The 11,327-nt window shown below is 52.4% G+C and overlaps 1 protein-coding gene and 1 pseudogene across 1 annotated transcript in view; one reads left to right on the forward strand and one right to left on the reverse strand.

The window, feature by feature from the left end:
* Positions 1 to 4,384, reverse strand: part of CAPN11 (calpain 11) — a 13,220-nt gene extending 8,836 nt beyond the window's left edge. The window contains exons 1-6 of the mRNA XM_010863231.1: positions 4,379 to 4,384; positions 4,074 to 4,319; positions 3,641 to 3,710; positions 2,417 to 2,535; positions 1,500 to 1,633; positions 1,131 to 1,299 (exon numbers count right to left, since the gene is read on the reverse strand). Of these exons, the coding sequence (XP_010861533.1) occupies positions 1,131 to 1,299; positions 1,500 to 1,633; positions 2,417 to 2,535; positions 3,641 to 3,710; positions 4,074 to 4,319; positions 4,379 to 4,384 (744 nt within the window). The remainder of the gene's footprint in view (positions 1 to 1,130; positions 1,300 to 1,499; positions 1,634 to 2,416; positions 2,536 to 3,640; positions 3,711 to 4,073; positions 4,320 to 4,378) is intronic.
* A 19-nt stretch (positions 4,385 to 4,403) lies between these two features.
* Positions 4,404 to 4,646, forward strand: LOC105005280 (annotated as a pseudogene).
* The last annotated feature ends 6,681 nt before the right edge of the window (positions 4,647 to 11,327 follow it).

Below are 11,327 nucleotides of genomic sequence, written 5' to 3' on the forward strand. Positions count from 1 at the left end.
TTGGAAGGAATGATGCTAAAGCTGAAACTCCAGTACTTTGGCCACCTCATGTGAAGAGTTGACTCATTGGAAAAGACTCTGATGCTGGGAGGGATTGGGGGCAGGAGGAGAAGGGGACGACAGAGGATGAGATGGTTGGATGGCATCACTGACTCGATGGACGTGAGTCTGAGTGAACTCTGGGAGTTGGTGATGGACTGGGAGGCCTGACATGCTGCTATTCATGGGGTCGCAAAGAGTCGGACACGACTGAGCGACTGAACTGACTGACCTAAGTTTTCATTTCTCTGGGATAAATGCCCAAGAATGCAACTGCTGGGTCTTACAGTGACACTCTTGTGCTCAGTCACTCAGTCATGTCTGACTCTTTGTGACACTTTGGACTGTAGCCTGCCAGGCTCCTCTGTCCATGGGGTTTTCCCGGCAAGGATACTGGAATGGGTTGTCATTTCCTCCTCCAGGGATCTTCCCCACCCAGGGATTGAACTGAGTCTTTTTCGTCTCTTGCCTTGCAGGCAAATTCTTTACGGCTGAGCCATCAGGGAAGCCTCACAGTGGCACTCTGGGTTTATTTATTTGAACAAATATGTGTTGGGAATCTATTGTATGCCAAGCACCACCTGAAGTCCCAGGATCAGCAGTCAAAGAGACAAATAAGGTCACTGCCTTCATGGAAGGGATTCCCTGGTGGCTCAGATGGGAAAGAATCTCCCTGCAGGGCAGAAGACCTGGGTTTGATCCCCCACTCCAGTATCCACTCCAGTGTTCGTGTCTGGGAAATCCCATGGACAGAGGAGCCTGGCGGGCTACAGTGCATGGGGTCGCAAAGAGTTGGACATGCCTTTGTGGAATATGGAAACTGTCTGGAGAAGTTTGGTCATGAATATACACATTAACAAGTATGACAGTTTCTGACTGTGATAAATGTTGGGGAAAAAAAATCAAAACAAAGTGGAGAGGAAAACAGGAGTAGGAACAGCTAAGGCAGGGAAGACTAGCCTGAGGGAGGGGCACTGGAGTGGAAATGTGAATGAGAAGGGGCTAGTTATGCAGGTATCTGGAGAAAGAACTTTCTAGGTGAAAGCAACACCAGGTGCAAATGCCCCGAAGCAAGACCAAGCGTGGTTTACCTCGATGGAGCAGCCCATGAGGGAAGATCGCTCCACGGCCTTCCTAAGAATCCTCTGCAGGTTCCTAGGGGGATTCTGGAGTTGGAAGCTCTGCGTCACGCCCCCTGTGAAGTCCTCAAAGCCCTCCACCGTGTTGCCCCCCGACAGAGCTTCATACGATCCGTTCAGCCTGCGGGCACAGATAAGGCACTGTCTGGGCTCTGTCTGGGAGGCGGCTGGTTGTAAGCTTGGACCTCAGACGGGGCGGGGAGGGAAGTGAGGGATGCCCCGCGGTCCCCCTGCCTCTTCCCCTGATTCCAGATGCTTCCGTCACTGCCAACGGTCAGGGCAGGCTTGGAGGCCAGGCCAGTCCCTTGGCTAGGCACTCACTTGGCGTATGCCTTCTCCAGCAGGGCGCTCCAGAACTCAGTGCGCTCCGCTGAGTGCACAAACACCAGCTTGCCATTCTTTGTGGGCAGCCGGTCATCCACCACAACGTCCATCCACTCCCCAAACTGCCAGATCTGGGGGTAGCAAGGTGGGTGTCAGCGGGGTGTGGGCGTCTGTCTGCCCCAGGCCCCCTTCCAAATGTGAGCGCGCGTGCACACACACACACACACACACACACACTCCCCTCTCCTTGCAGGAGGACTGCTACCCAAGTGCCCCCTGGTGGCCAATTCAATGACACACCAGTGACAGAGAGCCCACCCACTTCCAGAAAAGCTTGAAAGATCTGACAGGCCCTCCAGCCTCTAGTCAGGTTCTGCCGTGGCCTAGATCCACCCGCCTTTGGACCTTGGCTGGTCTTTTATTTCTGAGGTCTTGTGATTCAGAAAAACTCTCGTGACTTTCAGGAATATTTTTATGACCCGAGGAATTTGTCCACATGTTGCATAATTTAAATAGCAGATTACAAAAATTATGCGAAACTCCCATGTCATAGATGTTGACAAACACACGCATATACATGCGTATATTGATACATATATGTGTGTTTCTACTGAGAGAAGGAGAGACACGACACAGCGAGAAGCAGGAGAAAGAGATAGAGGAGGAGAATCACAAACCAATACAACTATTTTCTTTTGGGGCTTTAAAAGCTTAGCTTACACAATTTCTTTAGTGAGAGGATATTTCTCTAATAATTAGGCAAAAATCTACCCTAATAGATATAATTTTTTTTCCAAAAGGAAAGGGGAAAGGTAAGCTTCAAAGCATGTACTAATTGTCTCTCACACAGCCTCCGCACACACATGCACAAGCCTCAAACACAAATCAACTCTGGCTTTCAAACTGTCCTTCACCTGAAAATGGAAGATGCCAGCATAGTTCTTCTTGAAGCTCTGCCCCTTGGGCACCACACGGGAGAGCAGTTTGGGGTACGCGGTGAGAGAGCCAATGGCGGCCAGCAGCCAGCAGTCTCCTGGAAAGACAGCAGGACTGCGCATTCCCCTGTGTGTGCCCCAGAGTCCAAGCCGAGGATGGGAACCGGTGGTGAGAGCCCACGTGAGAGCGGCTCTCCTTCACCTAATACCTTAGACTGAGGAAGTCGGAGTACCTGCAGGGACTTTAAAATGTGTCCACAAGTCCTTCTACAACCCTCCCCGCAAGAGCAGAAGGCTGGTTCCCCTTTCCTTCCATGGGATTTGGATTGCATGCATGCTTTTTTTTTTTTTTTTCCTGGCCGAGTGGCACGTGAGATCTTAGTTTCTGGACCAGGGATCGAACCCATGCCCCTCTACAGGAGAATCACAGAGTCTTAACCACTGGACCACCAGGGAAGTCCCTGCAGGTTCGTTTGCTTTTAACAGCAGAACCTGGGGAGGTCACCGCCTGTTTCTCCTGAGACCAGCTGGTGAAGTCAGTCTAACCTCCTCCTTGTTCTGTCTCAGGCCACTCACTCTGGGGGATGCCAGCTACCATGTGGGGACGCTCGAGTGTCCTACAGAGAAGCTACATGGCAAGGACCCGAGGCCTTCTGCCACATGAGCGTGCCATCTTGGAAGGGGACCCTCCAGCTCCCGTGAAACCTCGTGAGAGACCCTGAGCCAGACCCACCCAGCTCTATTGCTTCCTAATTCCTGCCCCGGAGAAACTGTGAGATGATAGATGTTTGTTGTTGCTTTAAGTCACTGAGTCTTGGAGCAATTAATAACTAATATGGTGCTGTTCAGTCGCTAAGTCATGTTGGACTCTGTGACCCCATGGTCTGTAGCCTACCAGGCTCCTCTGTCCATGGGATTTCCCAGGCAATAAAACTGGAGTGGGTTGCCATTTCCTTCTCCAGGGGATTTTTCCCAACCTGGGATTGAACTTGGGTCTTCTGCAGGCAGGTTCTTTACTGCTGAGCCACCTGGAAAGCCCGATAACTAATATAGCACCCTGCTTATTCCCAGACCCAGATGGCAGCAGGTAGGGGTGGCATCTGGCTTAGGGGAGAAGCAGGGAAACAGAAGAGCTGTCTGAGCCTTGGAGTCCCAGTTCCCCAGCCCCAGAAGACACCCCAGGCTTTCCCGCTCCCCACTCACCGAGCACGCCCTGGCAGATGTCGGTCGGGCTGACCCCATTCACGATGAATTGAGGATTGCTTGTGATTTGCTGCAGAGAAGGGAGAAAGGTTTCAGAGAGCCCAAGCCATCCCCTCTTAACCTCCCTCCTACCTCCTCAGGGAATACTGCCTGCCTCTTGGATTCTAGGGGAAACGTGGATGGGGGAGATGGGGTGGAGGGGGGAAGCTGGCATAGGTGTAAGCTGTGACAGCAAAAGTCAGTGAGTGACCTTCCCAGGGTCATCCGAGAGATTTTACTTAAGCACTTCCAGAACTGTCCTTAACCCGAATGGAGGTGGAATCCAGGGCAGAGCCAAGAGAGGGCGGTGAGGGATTGGAAATCATGCAAGTGGCTGCGGCATCACTACATGTCCCATCCCCCAGGAGTCCACGCCTCCCCTCCCGGTGCCCACACTGGGCCGCTGCCAGCTGATGTTCTGCACGTGTTTGGAGTTGGGTGCCAGTTCCTTGAAGCCTAGTGAAGTGGGTTCTGCAGGGAAAAAGGGGTCCTCGAACAGCTCTCCCCTCCGTAGGCAGAGTGCTCGCAGTTCCTCAAAGCTCTGGTTGTTGTAGTTCTGGGCGTTGTGGTGCTGGCCCATGCCCTTGGCCTTGAGTCGGTTCTGGCTTATGCGGGCCGCAATCCCTCTGTCAAAAACGGTCTCTGCTTAACAATCAAAGGACAAATAACCGATTAAAAATGGACAAAGGAGTCCAGTGCTCCCATCTGCTCCGGCCCAGTTGCCTGCCGCGGATCCGGCGCCACCGTGCCCAGGTGCCCTGTGCGCAACAAGGAGGTGTACTTTGCTGAACGGGTGACATCCCTGGGGAAGGACTGGCACTGGCCTTGCCTGAAGCGTGAGAGATGTGGGAAGATGCTACCTCGGGGCGGGGATCAGGTGGAGCATGAAGGCAGGCCCTGCTACGCGGCCATGCTCAGACCCAAAGGTTTTGGGCATGGTGGAGCCGAGGGCCACACTTTCAAGTAAACCCAGGTTTTGGAGACCCCTCTCTCCAGCTGCCTGCCAGGCCGCTGCCCTCCAGACCGACAGCAAGCCTTCCCCACAGGTGGAGACCCCCATGCCCTCAATAAACCTTGGGAGAAAAAAAAATGGACAAAGGATCTGAATCGGAGTCTCTCTGAAGAAGATATACAAATGACCAATAATCACATGAAAAATGCTCGGTATCATTCACCAGACAAATGCAAGTCAAGGTCAGTTCACACCCACTGAAAGTTAAGTGTTAGTCGCTCAGTCATGTCTGACTCTTTGCAACCCCATGGACTATAACCTGCCAGGCTCCTCTGTCCATGGAATTCTATAGGCAAAAATACTGGAGTGGGTTCCCATTCCCTTCTCCAGGGGATTTTTCCGACCCTGGGATCGAACCCGGGTTTCCCACATTGCAGGCGGATTCTTTACCAACTCAGCTATCAGGGAAGCCTGCTAGGACAGCTCTCATCCAAAAGATTGGTAACGAGACATGTTGGTGAGGATGTGGGGGAATTGGCCTTCTCAGACTCTCCTGGGGGGGATGTGAAAGGGTGCAGCCACTTTGGAAAATAGTCTGGCAGCTCCTCAGTTAAACGCAGAATTACCACATGATCCAGAAATTTCGCCTCTAGGTATATATACCCAAGAGAGATGAAAGTATGTTAACATGTCCAAGACTTCCCTGGTGGTCCGGTGGTTGAGAATCACCTGCCAACGCAGAGGACACGAGTTCAATCCCTGGTTCTGGAAGACTCCACGTGAGTCGGGGCAACTAAGCCTGTGCCACACGGCTAGCGAGCCCGCGCTCCGCAACGAGAGAATCCACTGCGGTGAGAAGCCTGTGCGCTGAAACTAGAGACCTGCCCCACTCATCACAACTGGGAAAGCCTGCGTGCAGCAACACTCAGTGCAGCCAAAAATAAATAAGTAAATAAAATTTAAAAACATCTGTCCATACAAAAACCTGTACACAAATGTTAATAGAAGCAGGATTAGTCACAATAGCCGAAACGTGAGGGGAAAAACCCAAATGTCCATCAGCTGATGAACGGACAAGCAAAATGAGGAATACATGGACGATGAAAAGAAATGAAGCACTGAGATGAACCTTAAAAACACTTGGCTAAGTGAAGAGAGCGGTCACAAAGGACTACATATGATATGATTCCAATTATGCAAAGTGCTCCAAATGGGCCAATTCATATAGAGACAGGAAATATAATCATGGTTGCCTGGGGCTTAGGGGGTTGCGGGGTTGGAAATTGATGGCTACAGGGTATGGGATTTCTTTAGGGGGAGAATGAGAAGGTTCTGAAATTGATTGTGGCGATGGTTGCAAAACTCTGTGAATGTACTGAAAGCCACCAACTCCTACACTTTAAATGGGTGAATTATACGGTGTGTGAATCACAGTTCAGTAGAGCTGTTTTTTTTTTTTTTTAAAATGATCTCTAGACCGTGCAAACAGACACTGCCTTTTGGGGAGAGGGGAAATAATGGAGAGTCAAGGGGAGGAGGGCAGAAGGAAAGGAGCGTCTCAGGGGCGAGAGTCAGTTAGGGAATGGCCCCACGGCTGAGTCTCTGAGAGGAAAAGTCAGGCCGGCTGACAGACCCTGGGTCAGCAGCAGTGGGGGGACCCAGGATCCGTCCTCCTGCACTGGGACTGCAGGCTCTTACCCGCTTCCTGAGGCTTCCCTAACTGTGGACTGACTCCCTTCTGCCACCAAGAGTGAACCCCAGGGCAGAGCACGGAGGAGGGGCAAGAGGAGCTGAGACCACAGTGCGAGACCCACTCTGAATCTGCAGTCCTACCCCCCGCCCCCTGGGCGCCCAGGGACGGTCCCCCCATCTCCCCATATTCTCAGTTGTTTCTGAAATAAGGAAGTACTTAGCGGGGAGGCTGGAAGGATGTGGTCTAAGTTAAACAGAGCCCAGTGGAGCCTGGGGTGAGGGAGGAACCCAGAGTGAGGAAAAGAAGGGGGCAGCTGTAGAGAGGGATGGGGGTCCTGGGCTGTCTAGAGGGGAGACCGGATTGGGCCCCGGAAGGGCTGCTGTGCTCCTCAGAGGCAGGAGCCAGGGGCTCAGCTGTGCTTCCTCCCTCGAGCTGGTCAAGAAGAGTTAGAGCAGCTGAGCTGACGGGCCTGAGCGCCTGCTCTGCAGGACACACCAGGCCCAAGAGAGGGCTGTGCATTACCCACAGTTACCAGAACAGGAAGCCGCAGCGCCAAGGTTGGGGGTTGGTGCAAGGTCACAGAGTCAGGGTTGAGGTGGGTTCAGTCTGACCGCAGAGACCAGGCTAGGCTCGTGACCTTCGCACCACACTGCCCTGGAGGGAGGCATGTATCCCCGGCCGGAAGGCCTGGGGACCCAGCACCACCTCCCCATCCTCGTCAACTACGGAGGTCACAGGCCATTTGTGGCTGAACTTACCTGATGCCCCCTAGCAAGCAAACCCATTCTTCAGTCCCTCATCAGTGTCTCCTGGGACTTCCCTGGGTCCAGGAATGACCCCTGTTCTCTCCACTTATTAGCCTGACAAACCCACCCAGGCTGCCCCCGACCAGCCCAGCACCTTGGAGCACAGGCTGCCTCGGTGCCTCTGCTTGGAATCATTCCTGCCCCCATGCTCACATCTGTCCACTGGGAAAAGTCCTGGCTCAATGCCACCCACTCAGTGAGGCCACCCCCAGACAGGCCTGTGCAAAGTTGGGATTGCCCTGGTGTCCGACACCGAGGTTGGGGGGTTTCCGGTTGGGGAAAACCAGAGTGGGGGGCAGGGGAGAGAGTAGGTGGGTGGGGTGAGAATCTGGGACTTATCCCTTCACCCCTTTCCCCTCCAGCCCTTTCTCTTCCAACCTAAGCCCTCTGGGCTTCTCTTAGGGATGATCGGGAAGCTCCCTCTCCCTCCCTCTGACTAGGGGAAAGCGAAGAAAGGGGTGTGTGTGTGTGTGTGCGCATCTGTGGAGTAGTGTGTGTGTGTGGAAAATGTACGTTTGTGTTTACGCGGTGTGTCTGTGTACGTGGAGCATGCGTGTATCTGTGGAGTACATGTGTGTGTGTGTGTGTCTGTCTGTCTCCATGGAGAATGTATGTGTGTATGTCTATGTCGAGTGTGTGTGTGTCTATGCAGTGTCTGTGTGTCTGTGTTGTGTGTGTGTCTCTGTGTGTAAAGAGTCATGTGTGTATCTGTGGAGTATATGTGTAGGAGGAGGATGTGTTTTTTCTTTTGCCCAGAGATGAAGAGGGTCCTGAGAGGAAGGACGAACCCAGAATTCGAGCTCGTTTCACCGCCAGGCCGGTCCTCACCGTGTTGCTGTCGCTGGCAAGAGAGGCTGTCCCTGACTTGGGTGGGTGGAACCCAGGGCCCCCAGAGAAGGTAACTCAGCTCTTCTCCCCGGGGGCGCTGTCAGGAGATGCTTCGGCTGCCTTAACTGGGGAGCAGGGGCAGGGGCTGCTGGCGTCCAGTGGGTAAAGGCCAGGGATGCTGCTAAACACGCCACGGTGCACAGGACAGGTCTTACGACAAAACATTATCCTGTCCCCAAATGTCAGGAGGGTGGAGGGTGAGAAAGCTGGGTTAAGTGAGAGGCCTAAAGCCCCACGTAGTGAGGGAAGCCTCTGCGCCCTTCCTCCAACGGGGCTGCCCCGAGGCCTCTGCCCGGCTGCCCCCAAAGTGGTGGCAAGTGGGTGCCCCAAAGTGGATGTGCTGAGCTTTTGGGATGGGGGGGTTCTGGGAGGACCACAGAAGGTGCTGGTGTCCCAGAAAACTGGAGAACATCAGAGAAGAACAAGGTGAAGAATCTCCTTAATCTCCCTGGAGCCTTCCCTCCGGCTCATCACCTAGCCGAGAGGTCATTGCTCATTGTCCTGGTCTGCGTTCCTGACGCAGCAGCTGGGCTGGCAGGGAGGATTCACACACACGCGCGCACACACACACACGCACGCGCGCACACACACACACACACCCACACTCCACCACAGTTATCCCCCAAATGTCTCAGGCCCAGGCATGGGCAAGCTCAGACAGACAGACAGACAAGGCTGGCTGGGGGAAGGCGAGGCAGATGGCCAGAGCAATATGTGAAAGCAAGGCATGAAGAGATAGGATGATTTTTGTCCTGGGTGCTTGTCTTGTTTCTCCCATCAGTCTGGGAACTTGTAGATTTAGGAGCTAGGTCATGTCCAGGCTCCTCTGACCTTCACTATCTCCCCAAGTTTGCTCAGATTCATGTCCATTGAGTCAGCGATGCTGTCTCACCATCTTATCCTTTGCGAGCCCCTTCTCCCTTTGCCTTCAATTTCGGGAAGGGACCCCGATGTTGGGAAAGACTGAAGATTTAGGGACACCACCTTAATTCTCAGAGCAGAGAGTAAATTAAGTAAATGAAGATGTCTAGACTGGGCTTGGCCTACACTTTACAAGAAGCCTGGAGACTGGGTCTAGGGTGCCTTTTATTTCCCTAACGGCCACAGCCAAGGGGGCTCTCCTCACACAAGCCCGTTCCCCAGGCAGCTATGACAGCAGTGTGGCTGGTCCCTCTCTTCTCCCCAACTCGGCGGAGACAAGGAAGTTGTTCTCCTGAGGCTCTGACCATCCGTGGCCTGTTCTTTCCCAGACTGGCTGAGGAAGAGGCCCAACTCCTGAGCCTCGGGAGCATCCAGTCTGATGGAGTAGTCACCCCCAAGGACACACAGCCCCTTCCTGAGGCAGGGGAGGCCCTCGTCTGCCAGGTACACGAGTGGGACAAACCCCATCAGCGCCTACCTGGAGAGTACAGCATGCTGGTAGCTTGCATGGCGCTTGACAGTTGAGGGTTCTGGGGGTGGGGGGTTTGTAGAGGACCCCTCCCCCGCAGAACTCTCCCAGAATCCCCTGGGATTCCTAAGTCAGTGGCACATTTTTAACAGCTGCCTCCTTCCCACTTGTCCCCCACAGGCTGGTGCTGGTACTAATGGCCCCTTTCTATCTGCCTGGTCCCCACCCACCAGTCCAAGGGCCATCTCCCTGCGGGGACAGGAGACCCAGCACTCCCACCCTGGGGGCCACCACCAGGCTGGCTGTCCTCACTGCGTCATCTCAGGATAAGTCTGAGTCCCTCTTTTTCCGTCCAAGACTGCCAGGTAGGGGCTGTCCCTGACACCCCAACCGGATGTCTTTTATCTTGAAAGCCTCCTTGATTTCAGAAGCCACTGACACGGCATTCACCCTGTGCATCTGACTTCATATGGCCTTCACTGTGCCTCTCTCCTGTTCTTATAAAGACACCAGTTGTACTGAATTAGGGACCCATCCTTTTCCAGCACGATCCCATCTTATCTAATTGTTTCTGCAATGACCCTATTTCCACATAAAGCCACATACTGAGGTATTGGGGATTAGGACTTCCATATATCTTTTGGGGGGATGACATTCAATCCGTAACATTCTTCTTGGCATGGTTAGGCCACTGGCATGCCTCCGAGCAGGCGAGGGGGTGTTCCTGGCTTAACTCCATGACCCCTGAGGAAAGAGTCTGGTACCACGTCAGTCATTTTGGCCTATTTTGGGGTCCTTGACTAATTACTCTCCTTTCCATGTCAGTTTTCTCAGCTGAACTGTAAAAAGTTTGAATGAAGCAAGATATCCTGTCTTTAAGCTCCCATAGCATCCTAAGGTTTTTTTCATCCTGCCTTAGCTCCACTGTGTCCAGGTTGTGTTAGCTGGGGCAAGGGACATCCTGGCCATGGGCCTCACGCTTCTCGTCTATCAATTGGAATAGGGCTCCTCTGAGGACTCAATGACAGGTCCATCTCATTTCACTGAAGTTTGAAGATATTACATTTTTTACAAATTGAAAATTTGTGGCAACCTTGCTTTGGTCAAGCAAGTCTACCAGGGCCATTTTTCCAACAGCATTTACTCCTTTGGTGACTCTGTCATATTTTGGCATTTTGAACTTTCCACTAGCAAAAACATTATGACTTGTTGAAGGCTCACATGATGCCTAACATTTTTTAGCAAAAAAGTATTTTTAAATTAAGGTATGTAGATTTATTATTTTTTTTTTTTTAGAAATAGTGCTATTGCACACTTAATAGACTACAATGTAAACGTAAGTTTTCTGTGCACTCAGTTCAGTCGCTCAGTCACGGCCGACTCTTTGCGACCCCCTGGACTGCAGCACGCCAGGCTTCCCTGTGCATCATCAACTCCTGGACCTTGCTCAAACTCAAGTCCATTGAGTCGGTGATGCCATCCAACCATCTCATCCTCTGTCATCCCCTTCTCCTCCTACCTTCAGTCTTTTGCAGCATCAGGGTCTTTTCCAATGAGTCAGTTCTTCGCATCAGGTGGCCAAAGTACTGGAGTTTCAGCATCAGTCCTTCCAATGAATATTCAAGCCTTATTTCCTTTAGGGTTGACTGGTTTGATCTCCTTGCAGTCCAAGGGACTCTGAAGAGTCTTCTCCAGCACCACAGTTCAAAAGCATCAGTTCTTCAGGGCTCAGCTTTCTTTATGGTCCAGCTCTCACATCTGTACATGACAACTGGAAAAATCATAGCTTTGACTAGATGGACCTTTGTTGGCAAAGTAATGTCTGCTTTTTAATATGCTGTCTAGATTGGTCATAGCTTTTCTTCCAAGGAGCAAGTGTCTTTTAATTTCATGGGTGCAGTGATTTTGGAGCCCAAGAA

The sequence above is a fragment of the Bison bison genome, unplaced genomic scaffold (assembly GCF_000754665.1).
Source record: "Bison bison bison isolate TAMUID 2011002044 unplaced genomic scaffold, Bison_UMD1.0 scf7180017864487, whole genome shotgun sequence".
Lineage (NCBI taxonomy): Eukaryota > Metazoa > Chordata > Mammalia > Artiodactyla > Bovidae > Bison > Bison bison.